This window comes from Budorcas taxicolor, chromosome 19, assembly GCF_023091745.1.
Source record: "Budorcas taxicolor isolate Tak-1 chromosome 19, Takin1.1, whole genome shotgun sequence".
NCBI lineage: Eukaryota > Metazoa > Chordata > Mammalia > Artiodactyla > Bovidae > Budorcas > Budorcas taxicolor.
In genome coordinates, this window is record NC_068928.1 from 45,953,423 (window position 1) to 45,972,736 (window position 19,314).

The window sequence follows — 19,314 nt, forward strand, 5'->3', positions numbered from 1 at the left end:
CAAAATAAGTTATGATAGTTTTGTATTATAATTCATAGAATAAAATAAATACCCACAAATTCACACTGAATTTTAAAAATGAGAGGGAAGAGAGCAGGTCTTCCTTACTGTGGAATGCTAATTAATAGCTATAGAAGGAAAAATGGAAATAAAAAATTACTATTAACCAAATATCACACTAATTAATTGCAATCAAGAACCATTGATGGATGCTGAAATTAGTGGGTGAACGCAGGAAGAGAAACAGGATATTTGCATACAATTTAAGTATCTTCCCAGAAAATATTAATTACAAAGAGCAAAATCATTATTTTATAGTGAAGAAACCTGGCAGACATCACCTTCACCATGTGATCAAAGTTAACATCGTAAGCAATAAGATTCATTGTTATGTCAAACACAACTGAATGACTATACACCTGCCTCCCCCCCACACACGCATATACACACACTGCCTGGTATAAGGTAATGACAAAGCACATACTTTTTGTGATATTCTTGCTTAGAAAGCTTCAATACACTCATGAGAGAACACCAGACAAACCCAAAGTGAGGGCCATCCTACACCATGTGTGTGTGTTTAGTCACTCTCAGTCATGGCCAGCTCCTCGTGACCCCATGGACTGTAGCCCACTGTAGCCCACCAGGCTCCTCTGCCCAGGCGATGCTCCAGGCAAGAATACTACACCATAATTGGCCTAATAATTGACACAAAAATGTCAAGGTGATGAAAGAAAAGAAAGACTGAGAAAATGTCATAGATTGAAGGAGACTAAGGAAACATGGTAACAATACAATATGGGATCCTGGATTAGATCTTAGAAAAAGGACATTAGTGGAATATTGACAAAATTCAAATATTGTGTCTAGATTAGTTAACAGTATCATACTGAGGTTCCTGTACAGTTCTTCTGTATATTCTTGCCACCTCTTCTTAATATCTTCTGCTTCTGTTAGGTCCATACCATTTCTGTCCTTTATCAAGCATGAGATGTTTGCATGAAATGTTCCCTTGGTGTCTCTAATTTTCTTGAAGAGATCTCTAGTCTTTCCCATTCTGTTGTTTTCCTCTTTTTGCACTGATCACTGAGGAAGGCTTTCTTATCTCTCCTTGCTGTTCTTTGGAACTCTGCATTCAGATGGGTATATCTTTCCTTTTCTCCTTTGCTTTTTGCTTCTCTTCTTTTCACAGCTATTTGCAAGGCCTCCTCAGACAGCCATTTTGCTTTTTTGCATTTCTTTTCCATGGGGATGGTCTTGATCCCTGTCTCCTGTACAATGTCACGAACCTCTGTCCATAGTTCATCAGGCACTCTATCAGATCTAGTCCCTTAAATCTATCTCCCACTTCTACTGTATAATCATAAGGAATTTGATTTAGGTCATACCTGAATGGTCTAGTGGTTTTCCCCACTTTCTTCAATTTCAGTCGGAATTTGGCAATAAGGAGTTCATGTATGGATGTGAGAGTTGGACTCTGAAGAAAGCTGAGTGCTGAAGAACTGATGCTTTTGAACTGTGGTGTTGGAGAAGACTCTTGAGAGTCCCTTGGACTGCAAGGAGATCCAACCAGTCCATTCTGAAGGAGATCAGCCCTGGGATTTCTTTGGAGGGAATAATGTTAAAGCTGTAACTCCAGTACTTTGGCCACCTCATGTGAAAAGTTGGCTCAATGGAAAAGACTCTGATGCTGGGAGGGATTGGGGGCAGGAGGAGAAGGGGACGACAGAGGATGAGATGGCTGGATGGCATCACCGACTTGATGGATGTGAGTTTGAGTGAACTCCAGGAGTTGGTGATGGACAGGGAGGCCTGGTGTGCTGTGATTCATGGGGTCGCAAAGAGTCGGACATGACTGAGAGATTGAATTGAACTGAACTGAGCTTCCTGTGTTCAATAATTACAATATGATAACACAAAATGTTGACAGTAGGAGAAACTGAGTGAAGAATAAAAGGGAACTGAATATTTTGAAACTCTTCTGTAAATGTAAATGATTAAAAAAAAGAACAAAACTCAGAGGGAAAAGACAAGGAAACAAGAATATAAATGATGGGAATTCCTTGGTAGTCTAGTGGTTAAGACTCCATGCTCTCACTGATGAGGGCCCTGGTTTGATCCCTGGTTGGGGAACTAAAATTCCACACACCTCATGCTGAAGCCAGAAAGATAAACAAATAAAATAAATGATGGCTGGCTTCTCATCAGAAACAGTGGAGCCAGAAAACAGTGGGACAACATCTATAAAGTACTGAAAGAAAAAATAACCCTATTAACGTAAAAATCTCTATGTAAGAAATATCATTAAAAATGAGAATGGAACAAATGAAAGTTGAGCATTTTGCTTTTTAGTCACAAAGTCATGTCCAACTCTTCACAACCCCATGTGCTGGAGCCCACCAGGCCTCCTCTGTCCATGGGATTTCTGGCAAGAACACTGGAGTGGTAGCCATTTTCTTCTTCCGGGGATCCTCCCGACCCAGGGATTGAAACTGGGTCTCTTGAGTCTCCTGTGTTTACAGGTAGATTCTTTACCTCTGAGCATATTTGTTGCCTTTAAAGTCTGCTAAAGATAGTTCTTCAGGCTGAAGGGATGGAAACTTGGACAGCATATTTGCTGGACCGGTGTCCACCCCTAGAGGTTGGTACCAGCAGAGTTAGGCTGGGGAGACACCTAGGTGAATGGGAGATGGTTTATATACATGCTGCTGCTGCTGCTGCTGCTGCTGCTGCTAAGTTGCTTCAGTTGTGTCCGACTCTGTGCGACCCCACAGACGGCAGCCCACCGGGCTCCCCCATCCCTGGGATTCTCCAGGCAAGAACACTGGAGTGGGTTGCCATTTCCTTCTCCAATGCATGAAAGTGAAAAGTCAAAGTGAAGACCCCATGGACTATAGTCTACCAGGCTCCTCCGTCCATGGGATTTTCCAGGCAAGAGTACTGGAGTGGGGTGCCATTGTTATATACATGAGAATGAACCAAATAAGTAAACATCTAGGCAGAGATGAAACCTGTGTAATCTGGATTTTGATCCAGGGCAATAGCAACACTGTTAAAGTGGCTTCTGACCTAGAGGCCTTCCAGCATTTAGGAAAAGTGTATGGAGCTCAAGTCAGGAAGCCCAGCGACCCTTTGTGGGTGGCTCCTCCCCTGCCTCCTTGCAAATTACTAACGACACTTCTACTGATGTGTGCTCTTCTCTTTCCTAGTGTTTGGGAGGTCTGAGGAGGAAATGCCTATCTCTGCTGAGGCTGGGCAGAAGGAAGGGGGGGGAGGGGTGGATCAGACATGATTATATGGAAGAGGTGACATCTGAGATGTTTTGTAAGATAAGTGGAATTTTCCAGGTGGAAAAAGGAAGTAAGATCAGTCAGACAGAAAGGCGAGGAGTGTTTGGGAATGTTACATATCTTTTTGAGCTAGGATGGGAGATGAGGGTGGAGACCTGAGGCAGGGCCAGTTTCCAGGTATCTTGTGCGTTTCAGGAGAGGGTTTAGGGAAGCCTAAAGACAGCCTGGAAGGCTTTGGAGGAGCCCAACAGCTGGAGAGACTCCAAATCCTGCCTGATGCCTCAGGGCTTTTTTTCTTTTCTTCGTTTTTTAAAATTTTGGGCTGCTCTGGCTCACAACTCTTTGTTGCTGAGTATGGCTATCCCAAGTTGCAGTTTTTGCAAGAGGGGGCTATTCTCTAGTTGCATTGTGTGAGCTTCTCATTGGTGGCTTCTCCTGTTGCAGAACCAACGCTCTAGGGCTCCAGGGCTCAGTCATTGCTGGGTGTCAGCTTAGCTGCATGTGGGAACTTGGTTCCTGGACCAGAGAACCAGAGAACGAACCCAGGTCCCCTGCAATGGCAAGTGAAAGTGAGTCACTCAGTCGTGTCTGACTCTTTGAGACCCCATGGACTGTATAGTCCATGGAATGGGGACTGTACATTCCATGGAATTCTCCAGGCCAGAATACTGGAGTGGGTAGCATTTCCCTTCTCCAGGGGATCTTCCCAACCCAGGGTTTGAACTCAGGTCTCCCACTTTGCAGGCAGATTCTATATCAGTTGAACCACCAGGGAAGCCCCTGCATTGGCAAGCAGATTCCTAACCACTGGACCCCCAGAGAAGTCCTCAGGCCTTGTTTTTAATTATCCTTAGAGTTTCCTATTGAGGCAGCCTGCACCAGCCCCTATCTGTGGTGGCCTCCTGCTCATAGTCCTAGCATTGTCCCCTTTGAGCTTCCCGAAGTTTCTAGTTTGTGGAGGACCCAGAGACCTATAAGTAGGAATCCAGGGAGGCAGAAGGCCTTTGAAGAGAATAAGATAAAGCTTCAAAGCCTGTGAGTTTGAGTGCAGTGCAGACTGTCTTGAAATGTTTATCAGGTGCTTACTCCGTGCAAGCATCTATTTGCAGAGAAAGGTCTTTTATGGACATCAAGTGCTTACACAAGCTTGAGATGCGGTCTTGTCTTCAAGAGGCTTACTGTTTACTGGAAAACCAAACTAACCCAAGATAAATATTAGTGAATAATAAAAGACTAAACCGGTGCCTGGCACAGAGTAGGCGTTCAGCAGGTTTGCAATTAAATGAATGAACGTATCAATGACCAAAAGTCAGGGTACAGAAGGCAGGTGCCCGAGGAACTCTAGGGAAAGAGAAAGCCGTGTGGGTGTCTCCGAAGAGAGAGACCACAGGATCCTGGCTTTTCTAAGCATACCAAGGGCCCGATGCGGACCCTGGGGCCAGGATGTCCTCGGAGGATGCGCCCTCGACCTCCCTGGGGTCCCAGTCTTGCCTTGCATACCCGCAAGGCGATCCTCGCGGGCTGAGTCGCAGCGGCAGAGAGGAGCGGCGGTTTCCCACTTCCCGCCCTGCGGTGGAGGGTCCGCAGAAGGGCCGGAGGGGAGGGAGCGCCAGTCCACGGCCCGCCCCGTTGCGTCCCACCCACCGCGTCCCCTCCCCTCCGGCCCCGGGAAAAGCGGCCGCGGGCGCCGCTGCTCGCCGTGGGGCGGGAGGACGCTGCCGAGACGGAGCGCGGCGGCGGGCAGACGAGATGCGAGCGCGGCGGCTCTGGGCCGCGGTGCTGGTGGTGGGGGCGCTGGCGGGCGTCGGCGTCGGAGGTGAGTGGGGCTCCCGCGGTGGGGACCCAGGTCTCGGGTGAGCCGCGCCGCGCGTCCTGCCGCGGCCGAGTGTACAGAGCAGACGTGGAGCGGGGAAGCCGGTCGGGTGGGTCCTGCGCCTCTGCGCTCAGAGTGCGCGGGGCCAGGCTGGAGCCGTCGGAGCTGGGGACCTTCCGGGCTCCGCTGCGGCCAGGGCGAGCCACAAGCTACGGGCGGGTCCACCGGGACACCCAACTAACTCTTAAGCCGAGTTAGGCGGCTGTCCCGGGCCATCTCCACGTGAGCGGCGCGGTGGGCGCATCTCTGAGCCCCGAGTTCAGTCCCGGCTGCGCGCCTCGCAGGTGGTCCCGGCCGTGCGAAGGCAGGGTGGCTTCCGGAGCCCGGGCGAGCTTCCCGGGGCTGTTCCCCCGCGTTTGCAGAGGGATGCGGTTGTCGCTTCTCAAATGAGAGCTTGTGCGCGCAGACTTACCGGTTACTCGACATTTCTCTTTCTCTTTGTGTACACTTTATCCCAAGTTTTTGTTCGTTTAGTTTTTATTTGGAGGCTCCCCGCGGGAGCGATTCGGAGGAGGACAAGAGCGCTACTTCCTACAGTGTCCCAGGGTGGGGGCAGTAGCCTCCGCTTCCGGGAAAACCCAGCATCCGAACACTCTCCACTGTGTGCGAACAGCCACGCCAGGGGTCCCCGGAGCTGGCTTGGCTCCCTGGCTTTGTCTCTCTTGCTGCCGCACACGCACTATCAGCTGCCAGGGCACTTGGCATTCGGCCTCATTGGTGCTGGGAGGGGCACAGCCCAGGTTGCTGCCCGTGGTCTTTCTGGTACCCGGGTGACCCCGCCAGGGAGAACTCTGTCTCTTGGTCCACTGCGGCGTTTCTCTGCAGAGGACGCACAAGTGTGCGCATACCTACTTTTAGTGAAAAGAGTAGTACTCATGGTAAGTAGTACTCCCTGAGGGCTCAGTTGGTAAAGAATCCGCCTGCAATGCGGGACACCCCGGTTCGATTCCTGGGTCTTGAAGATCCGCTGGAGAAGGGACAGGCTACCCACTCCAATTTTCTTGGGCTTCCCTGGTGGCTCAGCTGGTAAAGAATCTGCCTGCAATGTGGGAGACCTGGTTTCCATCCCTCGGTTGGGAAGGTCCCCTGGAGAAGGAAGAGGCTACCCACTCCAGTATTCTGGCCTGGAGAATTCCATGGACTGTATAGTCCATGAGGTCGCAAAGAATCGGACAGGACTGAGTGACTTTCAATTTCACATTTTCATGGTAAGACAATTTAGATCCTACGGAAGATTAAGATTTATTGCTAAATCCGTCAGGAAATACTCGATGACTTCCTTTAAGACTCTTGTATGTATAACAGATTGTCCAGGATAGGGCAACAATATCTTAAAAAAAACACAACACTTTATTGAGGTAGGATCCACATTTTAAAAGCTGTATATATTTAATGTATATGACTTGAATTTTGAGATAAGTATACACTCATGAGATCATCACCATTTATAATCCACAATTTGATGAAGGAGTTCCAGATAATACATAGGGGGCTGTTTAAGTTATTGCTGCAGAGGCTTCCCATGTAGTAGATGCTCAAACAAGTCAACTGATGTCTTTAGCCTGCAGTGAGTGGCCTGATGACTATGGCCCAGAATTATGAATCTCCAGCATTCCACCCGGGGAGAGGTTAGAGCCTTGGTTTGGATGCTGTCTGAATGGAGAAGTCTGGAGGCAACTAGGCGTTCTCCTGCAGCGATGCCTGCTTCCGTGAACTTAAAACATTTTTTACTTTCTTTTCACATCTGCAATTTTCTGAATTTCTGAATGATTTCTGAATTTAATCATAATGTATTTTTACAGTTTTAGAAGTAAGATAATATGAGATAGAGTCTAGCATGGTACTTGGTTCAGCTGGTGAAGATGAAGAGTGCATTTTTTATTTTGCTGTCTCTCTTTCTACCCCTCACTTCTAGTATACTTTCTGTTGATCTGGTTTACACAGTTGTAATGATCTGTATAGGATTCTGTGTTGACATACCTAAGTTCACATGAATTATTCTTTTGGGGATCTGTTCACAGGTTCATCATTGTGATTGGAGTGATTCCAGAGTGGTGATGGGCTATGCTGAGCTAGCTAACCCCAGAGAACCATTGAGAGGCAGGGTAGAGTCGTATTTAAGAGTATGGGCTCAAGACTTCCCTGGTGGTCCAGTGGCTGACTTTGGGTTCCCATTGCAAGGGGCACAGGTTTGATCCCTGGTCAGGGAACTAGATCCCGCATGCTGCAATTAAGAGTTCACTTGCCGCAACTAAAGATCCTGCATGCCTCAAGTGAGACCCAGTGCAGCCAAATAAATAAATTTAAAAAGAGGATGGGCTCTAAGCAACTTCCTGATAGTCCAGGGGTTAAGACTCCACCCTTCCACTGCGAAGGGTTCTGGTTTGATTTTTGGTCTGGAAAATTTGCTGGTTGGGAAGTTCCCCATGCTGCGAGGTGTGTCCAAAAAACAACCCACAAAAACAAACAAAACAAAAACAACAAAACAACAATAAAAAAACAAAGGACAAAAGATTATGGATTCTAGAGAAGACCTCCAAAGTAATAAACCCCCAGTAATAGTGGCTTCCTCAATGTCTCAGTGGGTAAAGAATACACCTGCAATGCAGGAGACGAAGGAGATGCAGGTTTGGTCCCTGGATTGGGAAGATTCCCCTGGAGATGGAAATGGCAACCCACTCTAGTATTCTTGCCTGAAAAATCCCTTGGACAGAGGAGCCTGGCAGGCTACAGTCCAAAGGGTTGCAAAGAGTCAGACACGACTGAATGGAGCTGAGAGCAAAAGCAGTTTCGGTTATATTTCACACCCTCTTCACTCCAGTGTTTATGATGGGGTTCCAGGCATCATCAGATCCTTGGGAGGCAGATATAGGATGAAAGTAGGAGAGCTCTGTTGGAACACAGTGTCAAAGGGACACAGACTAGATGCAGATATCACAGAAAGGCTGTCCCAGTGTGGGAGAGTCTGGTAAGGGGAGAAGAGAGGCTGTTTGGTGGTAGACTTGAGTTTTGAAATTCATGTGCAAAGATGATCTTTTTAACTTCACTCAAGAAATATTGGGTTTTGTGGCTTCCTCACATATGGGTCTTTATTCTAACCTAAGACCTACTGAGTAACAGGTTTGTTTTCTATCTAATTTGATTAGCTCTGAGCTGAGGTGCTGATTTCTCCTCCTGAATTTATAATCTAAAACTCTCCAGCTGAAAGGAACTCTCAGAGCCTAGAGAGGCATAGCAGGGGGATTTTTGGCTGGGGAAAGGGACAGCTGTGGTTTGAATGTGTGAGTGCTAAGTCACTTCAGCCATGTCTGACTCTTAGCGACTCTATGGACTGTAGCCTGTCAGGCTCCTCTGTCCGTGGATTCTCCAGGTAAGAATACTGGAGTGGGTTGCCATGCCCTCCTCCAGGGGATCTTCTTGACCCATGGATCAAACCTGCATCTCTTGCACCTCCTACATTGGCAGGTGAGTTCTTTACCATTAGTGCCACTTGGGAAGCCCAGCTATGGTTTAAAGCCAATCAAATGTGGGTTTAATTCTTCTTCTTTTTTTTTTTTTTAACATTTTATTGTATTGGAGTATAGTTGCTTACCAATGTTGTGATAGTTTCAAATGGACAGCAAAGGAACTCAAATGTATACATGTATCTATTCTCCCCCAAACTCCCCTCTCATCCAGGCTGCCACTCGATGTGGGTGTAGTTCTTAATTTTGCCTCATTATCCCTTTTATCTTGGGCAAGTGACTTAATCTCTTAGGTCCTCTGTTTCCTCCTCTATAGAGTGGAGGAATTAGTACTTGTACAGTTGTACCAATTAAATGAAATAAAGGCACAAAATAAGTTTTCAGTAACTGTTAACCACTCCTGTCATTATTTTACTTGTCCATGGTAACTACAGTGTTTTGGAGGTTAGACTGTTAATGCTTCATCCATGCATACAATTCTAGTTCTTAGAATGAGACCCAGGCTTCTGTGGTAGGGGCGTGCATACGTGCTAAGTCGATTTGATCATGTTCGACTCTTGGACTATAGCCTGCCAAGCTCCTCTGTCCATGGAATTCTCCAGGCAAGAATACTGAAATGCATTGCTGTGCCCTCCTCCAGGGACTCGTCCTTATTTCAACCCATTCTGCATTGATATATTTCAGCCGCTCTGACCCAGCAAGAGCTCACAGAAGAGCCCAAGGGGGAGTGAGGGGTCTCTCCCCATACATTTGCTTTATCCACAGAAAACTTTAAGTCCTATCCCTGGGAAAAGAGGAAAGTAAAATACATTCATAGGATTTGAGAAGAAGGATGCGCCTACTTTGTTCAGTACTCTATGTGCAGTGGTACCTAGGTACAAAATATGTACCTATGGAAAGGCATCCTGAGGAGATATGCCTCACCTTAAGATATATAATATTTGAATATCTGCATTCATTCATAGACGATACTCAAATGCTCCCTCTGGGCATTCTGGAGGATATTAGAATACAGTCGAGACCATGAGTTCTTCGGGCACTTGGACCCCAACACTCTTGTGCCATTTGGACCTCTGCTCTGAAGGTCCTGGAAACTCAGGGGATCATCGTGAAGTGTCTGCCTTTGTCCCTGTCTTCTGGGAGAATATGCATGGGAGGGCAACATTCTCCTTTCCTCCTTTCAAAATTGTGAGTGTGAGTGGCAGAGGTCTCCTGGGGACAGCATAAATGAGACAAGGAGGCAGAGTGAGGAGGGGGAGTTAGGATATGACTCTGGACTTTCCTAGTAGAAATTCCTCCTCTGCAACTCCCCACCCAACTCAGGATCCCTGGTTATCATTCTCTCCCAGACCCAAGACTCCTTTTGTCCTTTTTGGCAGGAATAGCCAGAAAGCATGCCTGCAGGAACCACAACGCATGAATCAGCAGACAGATAATTAACTGGGGGAATGACTGAGCAGCTTCGGGGATTGACCGCTTAGTTTGACCCATCCCCTTCTGCTGCCCACAGAGCTGGCCTGCTGCTTCACTCCTGACCTCTGGCCCTTTCTGCGTGGAATGGTTATCGTGGCTAATGGAGCCCAGGTCACGAGTAGAAAAGCAAGTGGAAGCAGAGGAATGAGGCTGCCTGTCCTTCTTGGGAGAAAACTGCTGGTGTTTTTCAAATGGGGGACTCTGCAGCAAAGAATTGATAAAATCTGCCTTTCTCTCCATGCACAGTATCACCAGGAACACTCTTTTTTTTTTTTTTAAGTTTATTGAAGTATAATTTATGTACAGTGAAGTGCGTTCTTTGTAGGTGTTCAGTACTATGCGTTTTGACAAACACACAGTCAAGTGGGCTCTCTGAGTGGCTCGGTGGTAAAGAATCTGCCTGTCAATGCCGGAGACGCAGGAGACTCTGGTTCGATCCCTGGGTCCAGAAGATCCCCTGGAGTAGGAAATGGCAACCCATTCCAGTATTCTTGGCTGGGAAGTCCCATGCGCGAGGAGCCTGGCAGGTCACATTGCAGGTGTTGCAAAGAGTCTGACACGACTGAGTGACTGATGCACGCACCAGAGCGGGAGGGGAGTGTGGTGTCTCCTTCTAGGACTCCTACAGGTTGAGAACAGACCACACTCTCTCCTGGGAGTTTCCTGTGGGAATGGGCTGGACCAAGTTTCATCTGGAGTTCCCCTTGAGCTTTGGGATTCCAAGAGGTTACCAGGTTTTGACGCTGAATGTGCTTATTTGTATAGAGCCTGGCGTGCTCTGGAGAACCTGCATTTAAATGAATGCAAATCTAGAGACTGAGGCAGAACACAGGATATGTAAAAATAGCTGTATATATATATATATATATATATTTTTTTTTTTTTTAGCTTATAAAAAAGTAATTCAACTTTTTGTGGGGGGAGAAAAAAAGTCAGTGGAATTACCTGTCCGTCCAGTGGTTAGGACTCAGGGCTTTCACGGTGCTGGTCCAGGTTTAATCCCTTGTCAGAGAACTAAGATCCTGCAAACCTCGCTCCGTGACCAAAAAATAAATTAAAAAAAGTCAAGCAGTGCAAAAATAGAATAATGTAAAAAGTACAAGTGCCTTGTAGTCTTGTCCTTAAAGATAACCACTTAAAAGTTTTTTTGAATTATAGTTTTTTATTTTTAAAATTATGAAATTATGATAACATATTTACAGAAGACTTGGAAAACAGAACAAGGTTACATATAGTTCCACTGTATATTGCACTTATTTTTTAAGTAGATAAATTAAGATTTTTAGTTGGAGTTTCATATCAAACTCTCAAAAATTAATAGAATGAATAAGCAGAAGTAGAAGTAGACCTGAAAAGCACTATGAACCAATTCAACATAATAAAGATTTATACAGACAGAAAAAAACAAAATTCTGTAAAGCAATTATCCTTCAGTTAAAAAATAAATACATTTTAAAAGTTAAAAAAAAAAAGATACAATTTTCACACAACAGCAGGGTACAAACTCTAGTCAAGTTCCCATAGACTATAAACCAGGAGACACTGAAACATATCCAGAGACATAAGATCAGGTACAAACATTTCAGGTCTAAAGGTATTGAAATCATACAGAGTCTGTTCTTTTATTATTGTGGAATTATGTTAGAGATCAATATGGAAATATTTGAAGATAGCCCACATATTTTCAAGTGTGGTGTGACATTTACCAAGAGAGATCCTTGACTTAGCTATTGAAAGCTTCAGTTAAGTTAGAAGACCAAAGAGACACAGAGGGTGATTGCAGAGAAGAAAGCATTTAAATGAGAAATTAATATCAAAGATACTTTAAAAATCCCATGTACTTGGAAATTAAATGTCCACTTTTAAATGATAGGTGTAAGATAACCACTGTTGGCAGTTGCTCCAGAATTCTATGTATATGGAAATTTTATTTCCATAAATAAATTTCTAAGGAAATATTTTCCCATGTATATTTCCACTGTATATAATTATTTATCTTTATTGTTGTTTCTCAAGCAGAATCATTCACAGTAGCATCATTGTCACTTAATAATATACCATGGGCATCTTTTTATATCAGTTTATGGCTTTCTATTACTGTTTATTCTAAGAGCTGTCATTCTAGCCCAAAGGCATATTATTATATGGATATATCTGAATTTTCTTAACCAAGTCCCTGTTGGTAGTCATTGGGATCATCTCCAATTATCTGCTACTACAGATAAAGCTGCAGGGGACATCCTTGTTCATTATTATGCACCTTTGTTCAAGTGTCTCTAAGGCTGAATTTCTTAAACTAAAATTCCTGGGTCAAAGGACACAAATATTTTAAATTCAAATTTTTATAGCTTTTCCGAATTGTCCTCGAAATGGTGGGACCAATTTGCCTTCCTACCAAGACAGGCTGGCAGCAAGGGCTGGTGACACCAGATATAGCAGATATGACCACAAGATATGAGTCGGAGGAAGGAAAGTAATGAAACTGAACAGTCAAATGCCAAGTGAAGTGAAGTGAAAGTCATTCAATCGTGTCCGACTCTGTGTCCCCATGGACTATACAGTTCATGGAATTTTCCAGGCTAGAATACTGGAGTGGGTAGCCTTTCCCTTCTCCGGGAATCTTCCCGACCCAGGGATTGAACCCACATCTCCTGCATTGCAGATGGATTCTTTACCAGCTGAGCCACCAGGGAAGCTAAGGAGGTCACCAAAAGGGCACTGCTTGGCTGGGCCTCAAACAGAGCTTGGTACAGGCTTGCCTCTTTGCTATATTGAGTGAGTCAGATAGGAGGTGGGTCTTGTGCTGATAAAGTTTTCCAGAACTTGAAGTGCAGCATTTGAATGAAATGTTAGTTAGTTAGGACATTAGGAAGAAATAGACATGAATATAAAATTAGAGGGATCTTGGGCCCTGGGATGCTAGGCTTCCTATTAGCCTACTGATATTTTCTGCCTGGAAAATACACTTTCAGGGCTGGCTACACTGTGAAAATCACTAATTTGGTCCCATTTATTTTACGGAGAAGCACAAAGGGAGGTCCTGAGAGGCAAAGAGGCTCAAGATCATACAGCTAGTTTAGTGGCATTGGGGGAGTCTAGCCCTGAGGGCTCCTGTCTCCTGGCCAGTAATTCTTCACTGTATTCCGTAGAGACCAAGGGCCCTCTCTCATCTGCCCCTGAGGTGGGTGGGGAAGGTGTGGGGGTGGGCATTCCTAGTGCAGGAAGTGATTGGCATGAAGGTAAGGAGGAAGGAAACCAACACTTACTGAGCACCCACTAATTTTTTTTCTATTTTAAAATTGGAGTATAATTGCTTCTCATTGTTGAGTTAGTTTCTGCTATGTGACGAAGTGAATCAGCTATCTGTGTACATATATCCCTTCCCTCTTGAGCCTCCCTCCCAACCCATCCCATCCCTTTAGGTCATCACAGAGTGCGGAGCTGAGCTCCTTGTGTGATACAGTGGCTTCCCACTGGCTATCCAATTTACACGTCGTAATGTGGGTTGGGGAGATCCCCTAGAGAAGGAAATGCCAACCCTCTCAAGTACTCTTGCCTGGAGAATCCCATGTACAGAGGAGCCTAGTGGGCTACAGTCCATGGGATCCCAAAAGAGTTGGACACTACTTAACAACTGAACAACAACAACAACAGCTAAGTGTATATATCTCAATGCTACTCTCCATTCATCCTCCCGCTTCCCTGCTGTGTCCACAGATCTTTTCTCTATGTCTGTGCCTGAGCATCCGCTATTGATGGTTCATGTTATCTCATTGAATTGTAACGACTCTTGCAGTGAGTATTATGCCCATATTTGGGAGTGTGGGGGGGAAAGGAAGCAGTTGTTGAGGGTCACAGGGCTTGGTTGATGTGGTTGGGTTAGAGCTGTTAAACACAAGAGAGCAATGATAAGTTCTTGAACAGGAATGTGACAGAGACTCAGAGTCACTGGACCTTAGAGCACCAGAGAAATGAGGGGATGTGCTTGAGGTCACACAGCCGGTGGAGTGGTTAAAGGGCTCCTGCCTGCTGTCTGCATGCTTCTCACCACATCCACTGTTACACAATAATAACCTTCATTGTGTTTTAAATTGGGGCTTAGTTGCTTTACAATGTTGTGTTAGTTTCTGCTGTACAGCAAAGTGAATCAGCTGTACATATACATGTATCTTCTCTTTGTCACACACACACACAAATGTTCATTGTTTTCTCCTCCTGCCTTCAAGGTGTTAGTTTTCCAGGGGTCGGCTGTTAATTTTAGATGGCAATTACACGGAAGACAGGACTCTGTCCTTTTTATGTGGTGTTCAGCACATGGCCGTCTAATTACACCAGTTGGAGATGATAAGCAGACATGATCTGGCTTCACTTATAAGGACGGGGACTACTGGCTGAAGAAGGGTCAGTGAAAGGGCATGGCCAGTGGTCAACATGTTTGAAAACTTTGTCCAAAGGGATCCACTTGCTCATGGCAAAATCCGTCCTGTTTTTGGGTCTTGCCCCTCATACCATTGGATCAGCAAATCCTCAGAGTACATCTAGGGCCTAACCACACCATGAACACCACTACCATCCAAATCCAATCCCCTGCCCTCTAATGCCTGGATTACTATTTAAAAAAATTTTAAATTTATTTAATTTTGGTTGTGCTGGGTCTTTGCTGCTGCAAGCAGGCTTTCTCTAGTTGCAGCCCACGGGGGCTACTCTTTGTCGAGATACATGGCCTTCTCACGGTGGTGGCTTCTCCTGTAGCTGAGCAAAGGCTCTAGACATGGGCTCAGTAGTTGTGGCAGTGGGCTTAGTTGTCCTGGGGTATGTGGGATCTTCCTGAATCAGGGATTGAACCTGTGTCCCCAGCGTTGGCAGGTGGGTTCTTAACCACTAGAGCACCAGGTAAGTCCTGATGCCTAAATTATTGTAATGCTTCCTAACTGGTCTCTTTCTGGTCTTGTTCCCCAACTTTCTGCCCTCCTTTCAGTGGCCGGGATGCTCTTTTTCTGTTCATCTCTGCTCACAGTCCACCAGCGGCTTCCCACTGCATGGAGAATGATGGCCACACTCCTGTGGCTACCACCTCCCAGTATTATGGTTCCTGACTGCATTTCCGGCCGCCTCTCCACCTAGCCCCTCTTCCCTCTCTCTCCCTGCTGTTTCTTAAAGAGGCTGAGGTCCATCTAGCTGTTGCGGGTGTTTTCTGGAGTACTTGTCCTCTAGATCTTCCTATGATTCACTCCTTCATGATTTTGAAATATCACTCGGAGAGGCCTTTCTTGACTTTTTAAAGAGAATTATTTATCTATTTGGCTGCATCGAGTCTTAGTTGCAGCACTCAGAATCCTCACTGCCTCATGCGGGACTTTTCCTTGTAGCGCCCTCGCTTAGTTTGTCCCGTAGCATGTAGGATCTTAGTTTCCAGATCAAGGATTGAACCTGAGTCTCCTGCATTGCCAGGTGGATTCTTAACCACTGGACCACCAGAGAAGTCCCTTGACCATTTGACATCCTCCCCTCACTGATGCTTTACCCTGCTCTATTTTCTTTTTTGAGAATAAATTTATGTACTTTTAATCGAAGGATAATTGCTTTACAATATTGTGTCTGTCTCTGCCGCACGTCATCATGAGTCAGCCCTACTATTTTCTTAATGCATTTGAGTATTTTTTGCTTGTGTGTGTTTTGGTTTTCTGTTGAGCATGTTTGATTTTCTAAGCTCCGCCAGAGTAGGGCGGTTGTTTAGTTCATCAGTGTGTCTCCAGTGCTTAGCAGAGTGCCGGACACAGATAGGTACTCAATGAGTTTTTGTCGGGTAAATGAGTGGGTGAATGAATGGCAACGTCTTGGATACATCTTAGTAGAAAAGTATATAAGTCAAGTGACTACTTTTCTGTTATCCATAGGTGGATTAACCATTGCAAAATGTTCAGTCTAGGCTGGTTTTTCTCAATCATGCCAAATATTTCAGGTCAGTGTTCCTCAAAATCATGTCATATATGCTGCTGCTGCTGCTGCTAAGTCGCTTCAGTCGTGTCTGACTCTGTGCGACCCCATAAACGGCAGCCTACCAGGCTTCTCCGTCCCTGGGATTCTCCAGGCAAGAACACTGGAGTGGGTTGCCATGTCCTTCTCCAATGCATGGAAGTGAAGAGTGAAAGTGAAGTCGCTCAGTCATGTCCAACTCTTAGCGACCCCATGGACTGCAGCCTACCAGGCTCCTCCGCCCATGGGATTTTCCAGGCAAGAGTACTGGAGTGGGTCGCCATTGCCTTCTCTGTCATATATGCTATGGAAATGCAAATCCATTTTACATTAACTTCTTAGGGCTGCTGTAACTGGGTGACTTAAAACAACAGAAGTTTATTCTCTAGAGGCTTGAAATCCGAAATCAGGGTGTCAACAGGGCCATGCTCCCTCTGAGACACTGGGGTGGACTCTTTCCGGGTATCTTCCTAGCTTTTGGTGGTAGCTGGCAACGCTTGGTGTCCCTTGGCTTCCAGCTATATCACTCCAACCTCTGCCTCTGTCTTCACATGGTGGTATTCTCTCTATGTCTTCACCTGATGTTTTCTTCTTATGAGGACATCAGTCATACTGGATTATGTATTCCAGGAGCTCATTTTGATTACATATGCAAAGACCCTATTTCTAAATAAGGTCACAGGTATAGGTCCTGGGAATTAGGACTTCCATATGTCTTTTGTGAGGACGCAATTCAACCTATAACATATTTTAATATTGGTTAAGACAAGTTGTACACAAATGCCTTCAGATGTTAAGTACCATATTTAATTGTCTCTGATACACTTAAAAAAAAATGGGAAAATCTCTGAAATCAGGATGCTTTCTGTATGGTTGGGCTTCCCAGGTGGCTCAGTGGTAAAGAATCTGTCTGCCAGTGGAGGAGATGCAGGTTCGATGCCTGGGTCAGAGAGATGCCCTGGAGTAGGAAATGGCAACCCACTCCAGTACCCTTGCCTGGGAAATCCCAAGGACAGAGAAGCCTGGTGGGCTACAGTCGGTGGGATAGCAAAGAGCTGGACTTGACTGATTCACTAGGCAGGCACATATGCACCTGTATGGTAATTTGGACTCCCTACTGCTTTGGGTGATGCTTACTGGAGCTTTCTGTTGAGAGCACTGGGTTACCTTGAACTCCACCTTCCTGTCTTCTTCCCCTTCCTTGGCTCACTGAGCTGCCCTTACATGTAATGAAAGAACCAAAATAAAATAAACTCTCTTAACAACTTGCTCCAGAGAAACCACTTGTTGCACACACTGTGCAGTTAGGGTATGTTTTGCTCTTGGATGACTCACTCAGCCAGGTGACTGCAATGGAGGATCAGGCACCTCCTGAGTCACCCAGTGTCCCCGTGAACCTGTTTAGGAAATCACCAGTCAAAGGTCACTGGCAGGGCCAGAACTCTTCCCTGGCAGACAGTGGGAGAGATAGCTGTAGTGTTTGCAGGGTGGATCGTCCTTTCTGCCCACTGAAAACCTCTCCCTTTGACTGAGCCCTCTCAGAGGGCTCACGAGGGTGGCCTGTTCCTGAATGCTCACATCCTGTCTCATTGGACAACATATCCTTGAAATAGCTCTCACTGACGCATTAATAACTTCCACTGGTTCCAACTCCCTTCCTTGTTCCTCTTTTTTTTCCTCTATTTTTCCCACTCTTTGTCTCTCCTCTGGTTCTGTGAATTGATCTGATGTGTCAAACCACAGCCTTCTACTTCTACTTTCCAGGCAACATTCTTGGCTAATCTCATTTGTCTTTTCTAATTGGCGTTCTTTTCTTGACCATCCCTTCTAGACTGGATTTTTGATCACCTGCCTTTTACTGCTTGGGACTCAGGATAAAAACATCAACAACAAAAACAATAGCGTCAAATAGATAACCAACGAGGACCTGCTGCATAGCACAGGGAACTCTGCTCGGTGTTATGTGGCAGCCTGGATGGGAAGAGAGTTTGGGGGAGAATGGATACATGCATCTGTATGACGTAATTCCTTTGCTGTCCACCTGAAACTATCACAACATTATTAATCAGCTATACAGCAATACAAAACAAACAAACAAATGGCAACCATAGCAGCAACAGCCTCTATAGGATGCTTCTGTTTTTGCCAGCTGCTGTGCTCAGAGTGTGACAGGGGTTGGTTCACTTATAACTACCCTGGGAGGAATGGGACCAATCCGACCTTGTTGTCTTGCTCTAGCTAAGCTGTCCGAAGAAATGGGTGGTGGGAGTTGTTAATTCATTTCAGGGACAAAGTTCTAATGAAGGTCCCTCATTCTCCAGCAGGGCTGAACCTGGCCCTCTGAGACTGGGTAAGAAAAGAGGCCTTATGAATGACTGGAAACAGACCTAAACTCCTTCCACATGTTTGCAGGGGAGGGGTGGCCTCAGAGCAGCAGCTCACTGAATCAGCACAGTCAGGCGCAGGGACTTCTGATGAGTCAGTTGCTTTCAGCCACTGTGTTCCAGGGAACCTGCCCTCGGTGGCAGGTCTTGGTGGGGGGCATTCTGGGGAAAGGGGGGAATCATTGCTCTCATGAAATCGACCTGTGGTTCATTACACAGAGGATGGGTAAGGGGAACTGGGTAACCATGACTCCCCAGGCATGACTTCCTAAAGCAGCTCCTCTCATTCTCTGGGGTCAGGGACCGCCTGTTCACGGGGAGGGGGCCTGCTGTTGTTTATTTCACATCCGGTAAGGCGTTCTTTTGTGGCAACAAGTCAAGGAGTCCTGGGAAATGCTAATTTGAGAATGAATGGAGGGCTAAATGGATAGACTGGGAAAAGTTTTAAAAAAATAATTTGACGGTGCACACACCTCCTTGGTCGGTCCTCTTCTCTTTTCGAACTTGTCCCTCATCTCCCTACTGGAAATCCGTGGTACTTATGTCCAGAATTACTCCCCTGGATGCTGAAAACTTCAAAAAGGGATGCTTAAAATAATGCAGGCTCTGTTTTTCTCAGAACTCTTCCAATAAGGCAGGAAGGAGTTCACATCAGGCTGAGAAAAGAGCTAAGAGAAGGCCAGGCAGCCTTGGCAGGGAGAGGCCTCCTGGATGCATTGCAGGTTCTGAACTCTCTGTCATTCTGCCTCTGGCAGCTCTGGGAAGACTGGCTGCTTTTCTCCCATTAGAGGCAGTACATGGCTGAGGGCTGTCCCAACTCAGAGATGGCCTTGGTGCCTTAGGGCCAGACCTGG

The 19,314-nt window shown here is 45.9% G+C and overlaps 1 protein-coding gene across 1 annotated transcript in view; it reads left to right on the top strand.

Annotated features, from left to right (window-relative positions):
• The first annotated feature begins 4,733 nt into the window (after positions 1–4,733).
• Positions 4,734–19,314, top strand: part of ITGB3 (integrin subunit beta 3) — a 58,837-nt gene continuing 44,256 nt past the window's right edge. The window contains exon 1 of the mRNA XM_052657862.1: positions 4,734–5,106. Within this exon, the coding sequence (XP_052513822.1) occupies positions 4,734–5,106 (373 nt within the window). The remainder of the gene's footprint in view (positions 5,107–19,314) is intronic.